The 7199-nt window shown below is 42.1% G+C and overlaps 1 protein-coding gene across 1 annotated transcript; it reads right to left on the bottom strand.

The window, feature by feature from the left end:
* Positions 1 to 210: 210 nt before the first annotated feature.
* On the bottom strand, positions 211 to 3521 carry LOC127486263 (olfactory receptor 2H1-like). The gene is made up of 2 exons (XM_051830044.3): positions 2617 to 3521; positions 211 to 274 (listed from the first exon to the last, which is right to left on the bottom strand). The coding sequence occupies exons 1-2, from the start codon at positions 3519 to 3521 to the stop codon at positions 211 to 213; spliced, it is 969 nt and encodes a 322-aa protein (XP_051686004.3).
* Between the last annotated feature and the right edge of the window lie 3678 nt (positions 3522 to 7199).

Raw genomic sequence — 7199 nt, 5'->3', positions numbered from 1 at the left:
AAACAAATTGCCTGCGATCACACATTTGGAAATGGAAACCAAACCCAAGAAAATGCTGGTTCTAACTCCCAAATTCTGTTTTGGGGGTTTGCAGATTTCTTCACTCTTGGTGGATGTTATCATCTGAGGCTAGTGTGAACTCCAATCTGCTGAAGGTGGCCCTGTTTTCCTTTCCTTTCATCTGTGTGCGAGCTGCTAGATACTTTTACTTCAAATAACTTGCTGGAATAGGCATGAGTGCATCCTTGTATTCAGTGAGACATCTTTCCACAGTCTTCTTGTCCCTTTAATAAAAGTTTTCCTTTCTTCAGTTTTTACTTATAATTTTCTTAAATTTGTGGAATTATTCTTTTAGAATCATTGAATACTTTATTTTGCTTTTGTATGCTCATTACTCCATGTCTATTATTTTCTTCTTAACATTGAGCATCCATCTCTCTGTGTTCCTGGAGGGCTATTCAAGCTCTGTCCTCACGCAAGGTACAGTTTCACGCCATCAGCCGATTCTTGCTGTCTCTCCTGTCACTCTTCCTCCCAGTGCTGTTTAAGTGCCACAGGCAAAGCAGTGCCCTACCTGAGTGTCCTGAAGGTCCCCTGCTCTGTGGCCCTTTGGCTCCTCCCAGCCTTGTTGGCCCCTTCTAGTCTCCAGGTCACCGTTGTGGACCACAGGTGAGACGGATGGGGACAGACTAACCCACCATCCCCTCGTTCTCCCTCACCACCCTTCCCTAATGGGCAGCTGGGCTTTGTAGTTGTGTCTGCATTTTTGTTGAAAGGATAGGGAAAACTCAGAAAGGTTAGCTTTCTAGCAAGCTTTCATGTTTCCCACCACTCACTATGGGGAAAATGCTCCTCCAGGCACTTACCACCAGGGAGATGCAAACAAAAACCACCATGAGGTTTCACCTCACCCCCGTGTAAATGGCTTTCATATAGAAATCAAAAAACAATAAACGTTGGCAAGAATGTGGGGGAAAAGGTGCCCTAATCCACTGTTGGTGGGAATGTAAAATGGTACAGCCAGTGTGGAAGACAGTATGGAGACACCTCAGAAATCTGAATATAGACCTACCATATGACCCAGCCATTGCACTCCTGGAAATTTACCCAAAGGAAATGAAATCAGCATGTGAAAGAGTTATCTGTTCCCCAATGTTTATTGCAGCTCAATTTACAATAGCTAAGATATGGAATCAATCCAGTTGCCCATCAACCAACTACTCAGCAAAGAAAATGTGATATATATACACTATGGAATACTACTCAGCCATAAAAAGGAATGAAATCCTGTCTTTTGCAATAAAATGGATGCAACTAGAATCCATTATACTTAGTGTAATGTGCCATTTCCAAAAAAAGACAATTACCATAGTTTTCCCTGACCTTTGGTAATTAATAGAGTACCTAAAAATGTAATGTATATGAGCAAAATCGATATTTTGAGAATTGATTATTGTTTACAACCATAGTCTCTACTGTGGAAGACCAGAGTTTTTTTCTTCCTACTATTTGTTGAATTTTTACTTAGTAGAGGGTTAATCTTATGATTATAAAATAAACTGAAAGTATGTCATTGCAAAAATAAAAAGAATAAGAGAAGAAGGATGGAGTGTGGGGTCATGGGTGGGAGGAAGGGTAGGGTGGGAAATATCACTATGCCCATATATCTGTATATATGAAATACATGAAATTTGTTCACCTTATATAAATAAAAAAGTTGATATTCAATATCCAAGTCCCTTTTGAAAACTCAATTGGATATAGGCAATATTCTGATTCCACATTTTCAAAACATAATAATCAACACCTATATCTATGTGAGATATTTTATACATATTTTCTCTTAGGAAAATTGCCTTGCTAGTGTGTACGTAGAAAAATAAATTTGAGAAATATATTAACATTTTTAACCACACGGAGGTGACATTAAGTTTGGATTAGACGTAGAAAGCTGCAGGTCTTCAGTAATAAGAGTGCTTGCACCCTTTGTTAGGTTTCAAGTGCCTCTGAGGCACCTCAAAGGAGAAGTTTCATCTTCTGAAAACTCCAGCTGAGGAAGAGCATACCCAAAATGCAGGTAGGCTCCGCTCTCTGTGTCATGAACACAAACAAATTAAAAAGGAAAGGCTGCAAATGTAGTAAGAACTCAGGGAAATTCCAAGGAAATCCCCCCCTTTCAGGTTTGTCTAAGCTAATCCATGGTATACAGTCCTCCCCATAAATTATTATTATATTTTCTACTTTAAATCCCAAATAACATCATACATATTTTTTATAAATTCCAGAATGTTCTGTTCATCATTATTAAGTTTCATAAAAATAATATATATGCCTCAAAAGTTAATGTTGAAATTAATATTTACCCCAAGACAACTACATTTTGAACACTTATTGTATGACACAAATGGTATTGCATTTGGATATTTACTTAGCAAGGTGATATTTAAAGTATCAAGGATAAAAATGCAAATAATTTAGTCTTTTTGATCAAAACTTCCTTTGGGTAAATATTTAAAGACTAAAAAAAAGAGTAAGTAGCAGTCATGACTTTCAACTTCCTTTCTGGTCCAAATGCTCAATCATCTACTTTTGCTTATGCAGATCCCGTTTCTCAACACCCTTTGAAGAGCACCCATCACTTCTTTGTTCCTCAGGGTATAGATGAGAGGGTTCAGCATGGGTGTGACCACAGTGTAGAAGAAGGTGAAGAACTTGCCATATGTTGAAGTAAAGTTGGTCTTAGGGTTTATGTACACAACTGCCACTGTGCCATACAACATGAAGACCACAAAGAGGTGGGAGGAACAAGTGGCAATGACTTTCTGCCTCCCCTCCTCTGCCTTCATTTTCACTACTGCTTGAGCTATACATCCATAAGAAGTCAGGATCAACCCCACAGGCAGCATGGTGAAGATGACAGCAGAGATGGTCATCTGCCACTCAGTGGCAGAGGTGTCTCCACAGGCCAGGCACAGGAGGGCAGGAACATCACACATAAAGCTGTCCAGGCGGTGATGGGAGCAGAAGGGTAGCTGGAGTGTGATGGGAGATTGGGTCAGAGACTCCATCAGGCCACACAGCCAGGCCATAAGCACCAGCTTCCAACAGAGTGGACGGTGCATGATGGTGGTATAGCGCAGAGGCTGGCAGACAGCCACATAGCGGTCAAAGGCCATGACCATCAGCAGGACGCCTTCTGTGGCCCCAACACAGAGAAACATGCAGAGCTGCATGACACAGCCTGCATAGGTGATGCTCTTGTCTGGCCCCCACAGGTTTGACAGCATCTGGGGCACCGGGATTGTGGTGAAGCAGAGATCCAAGAAGGAAAGATTGCTAAGAAAGAAGTACATGGGGGTGTAGAGACGAGGGTCCATGCACGAGAGCAAGATGATGGTGGAGTTGCCCAGGATCGTCATGAGGTACAGCATGATCACAATCCAGAAGAGAACCGACTCTTCCTGGGGCCATTCAGAGAACCCAAGAAGGATGAAGCCTACTGGGAAACTTTTGTTAGTCATTCCTCTTGCTTTTGCATTGGGGTTGGATGCAAGGTGAGATATTATGAATGGATTTTGTAGAAAGATTTGGCTTAAATTTGTTTAGAGAAAGTAAGCATTGTTAGTTTTCTAGGCCTTTCGGGAATGTGTCCCTTCACCTTAGTTCCATAAGATACAATCTCTGTTTCTAAGACTGCGTTTTTATGTCAAAAGAATATTTTTAAGACAGCTCCCTTGGAATTTGCCTCTGAGATCTGTAATCACAACATCCCCAGTGGACGCGTTCACAGAGCTCCCTCACATGGTTCATGTTCCTCGCAGCACACCTCTGCAGTGATAGTCACAGCAGCTCTCCAAAAGTCTTGCAATAGGAAATGCTAGATCCAAACCTTAGCTTTCACTTATCTACAACATAATCCTTCAACAAGGCATATTTTTATTATTTGGTGATGTTAGTGGGGAAAAATGAAATTCAGGTAATCTCAGGATCAAAGTCCTATTGTTTTCAGTGTAAACCCTGAAGGAGAACCTGAAGTCATTAGCAAACCCTGGAGTCTGAGGAAACACCGTGCACAGGAGACACACTGGTTTTTCAATGGTGAAAAACTAGATTGGGTGACTGGTGTTGTAGCATAGAGGGTAAAGCCCCTGCTTTGGCGCCAGCTTCCCATATGGGTGCTGGTTCGTGTCTTGGCTGCTCCACTTCCAATTCAACTCCCTGCTAATGGCCCGGGAAAATCAGTAGAAGACAGAAGAAGCATCTGGGCCCTGGGCCCCTGCCAGCCATGTGGGAGACCCAGATGAAGCTTCTGGGTTAGAACTGCCCTAGCACTGGATTGAGACTGGGGAGTAAGGCACTGAATGAAAAATATTCTTTCTATCCCTCTCCCTCTCTCTTTCTTTGCCTTTCCCTCTCTCTCTCTCTCTCTCTTTCTCCCTCCTCACCTGCCTCTCCCAATCTCTCTTTCCTCCTCTCTGTAACTCTGACTTTGAAAATAAATATATAGGGGCTGGTGCTGTGGTGTAATGGGCTAAGTCGCCACCTTTAGGGCAGGTATCCCATAAGGGTGCCAATATAGTCCCGACTGCTCCACTTCCTATCCAGCTCTCTGCTATGACCTGGGAAAGCAGTAGAAGATGGCCCAAGTCCATGTGCCCCTGCACCCATGTGAGAGACTGGAAAGAAGCTCCTGGCTCCTGGTTTTGATCACCACAGCTCGAGCCTATGCAGTCACTTAGGGAGTGAACCAGTGTGGTGGAAGACCTCTCTCTCTCTCTCTCTTCCTCTCTCTGCCTCTTTGTCACTCTGCCTTTCAAATAAATAAATCTTTAAAAAGTAAATAAATGAATCCAAAAAAAAAAAAGCAAATCTAGGATGGGCACATGGTTTCTTCACCCTAGATAAAGTAATGTAATTAACTCTTAAGTAAACCACTCTAACATGCTGAGCCACTTTTCTTATCTAAGTAAACAGGGTCAACATGCCAAGTTAAGAAATCTCGTTGAGAGGATTAAGGTCCTCATTAAAGGGATAAAGTATAATTGCTCCTGTTACCTTTCAGCAGAAAACAGTCAGCTTGGACATGGACATCACGGAAAGCAAAACCCCAGCATTGTTATCTAATCCTTGATGTCCTCATCTATCAGCTAGGCATAATACATAAATTTCAACCAAGAAATAAATAAAAATAGAAATGAGTCACGATGACGAATGATGATCTGTGTGATGATTTTAAAGCTTTGTTTTCTGGGCAAGTAGAAAGGATGGAAGGCAGTTGTAGCGTTAAATTGAGTTAAGAAACACGATCCTAGCATATTACCTTTCTGGCTTGCAGATCAACCAAGAATATGAATGGAAGTGAGCACACAGAAAATTAAATGACTGGAAACTGAGTTACAGATTTGAACATCAGATTTTAAAAGTGGGCAATCCAGGCAAGAATTTGAGGAACACTACAAGGGACTGCTACAGGACAGCAACTTCATAGGGGGTTAGCCATGGCCTCCATGCACCTCACATAGGGAAGAGAAGCACAAAGCTTTATAAAGCTCAGAGAGCAAGTGGACGGAGGCCACATGCCACAAGGGATTCACCTTTTTCAGATGAGATTTACTACACATGAGAAAAACATTGTTTTATTATCAAGAACCAGAGTAGGATGATTTCATGCCATAGAAGAGGAAATCTTGAGCCAAAGGACTCTGTTAGCTCCCAGAAGTTCTGCATGGCAGGGAGAAAATGAGAGCCAAGTCATGGACAGGGGCAGCATCTCTGTTCTACCTCTATCTCTGTTCTACCTCTAACTCTGATCTGAGCTCTACAAAGCACCCAGAATTAATGACAGAATGTCCACTCTGTCCCGTCAGACTGTACTGGGTCTTCACCGCATTTTCTTACCTGAATCCACCTTTGCCTGGTGGGGATCACCTCTGCAAGAAACAGTGTTAGGGTCTAAAAAAAAGCCCACTGCCCGAGGAACGACTCCAAGAGACTTTTTCTCTCATGCAACCAGCAAAGGGTTAATTTATTGATCCAACATGTTGGGGCCCTCTGACAAGGACAGAGGAGCAGTGAGGAACTACAGCATAGGGTTTATAAAGGCAAAAACCGCAAAATCGGGAGGAGGGAGAGAATACACGGTTGCTAAGCGGTTGCTAAAATCTTACAATCAGCAATTATGATTTTAAGACATAGACAAATCACATCTTCATTATTAGCCCAGGTAACCCAGGTGCAACCTTTCTACTTTTAAGCTTGAGCAATCATGCTAGGGGGTTTTTGTGCGTTGCCAAGGGTGATGTAGTGCACTGCTATTGTCCGACTATTTGAGATCATAGTTTCAGACCAGAGTCTCACGGGGGGGGGGGGTTGCTTTCCCAGAATGCAGTCTCAAGTGCTCCAAAATGGAGTCCCTACTGTCAAGGTGCTACTTTACTCTGTCTTATTTTCACAGCTGCACCAGGAAGGTTTAAACCTGTAAGCTTAAGCTTAACTTTTGACACCCGTACATATACAATTTTAACTCTTCAACAGTGTCATGTGTACAAAACTTGTCCATCTGGATTTTCTCTTGGAAATGATATCATGGGTTCAGTTGTGTTGAGTTTTATATTTTTATTTATGAGAGACAGAGTGTGTGTGTGTGTCTTCCCATTCATTCGTGCAATCTTCCAAATGCCCACAATGACTGGGAATGGTCAGGTCAGACAGGAGTTGGGAATTCAATCCAGATCTCCCACATGGGTGTGGGGACCAAGCTACTTGATTTGTCTCTTGCTGCCTCCCAGAATCTGCATTGGTAGGAAGCTGAAGTCAGTAGCTGGTGGCAAGCATTGAACCCAGGTGCCACAAAATGGCGTATGGGTGTCTCACCCAAGATCTTAATCGCTGAGCTAAATGCCTGCCCTTGCCTTATATTTATAAATATCTATAATTTTCATTATATTAATATATTTTGTGTTATAGATCATTGAAGACATATATGAAACACAATAATGTAATAATAAAGATAGCGCTAATCCCACCATCATAGATTTATGATAAATTTGTATTTCTTGCTTTCCACATCCCATGGCCATTGGGTTGCTGTGTCATCCTGGAGTTTGGCTACAATTATGGCAGGATCCATACATTTCTATTCTTGTGGCTGTGGCCAAATGATTAATCAATTGCGGGGAGACACATCTCTCTCATTCTCT

This window comes from Oryctolagus cuniculus, chromosome 6 (assembly GCF_051225735.1).
Source record: "Oryctolagus cuniculus isolate XC-2025 breed Fujian yellow rabbit chromosome 6, ASM5122573v1, whole genome shotgun sequence".
Classification (NCBI taxonomy): domain Eukaryota; kingdom Metazoa; phylum Chordata; class Mammalia; order Lagomorpha; family Leporidae; genus Oryctolagus; species Oryctolagus cuniculus.
The sequence above is the reverse complement of the archived record's forward strand: the minus strand, read 5'-3'. Positions and strand labels throughout refer to the sequence as shown.

Bases quoted from the DNA above. Each gene is read 5' to 3' on its own strand.
- LOC127486263 (XM_051830044.3), bottom strand. From the start codon at position 3,521: ATGACTAACAAAAGTTTCCCAGTAGGCTTCATCCTTCTTGGGTTCTCT. The intron at 275-2,616 runs GTTGAGAAACGG...AGGGACAAGAAG, and splicing joins ATGGGTGCTCTTCAAAGGGT to ACTGTGGAAAGATGTCTCAC.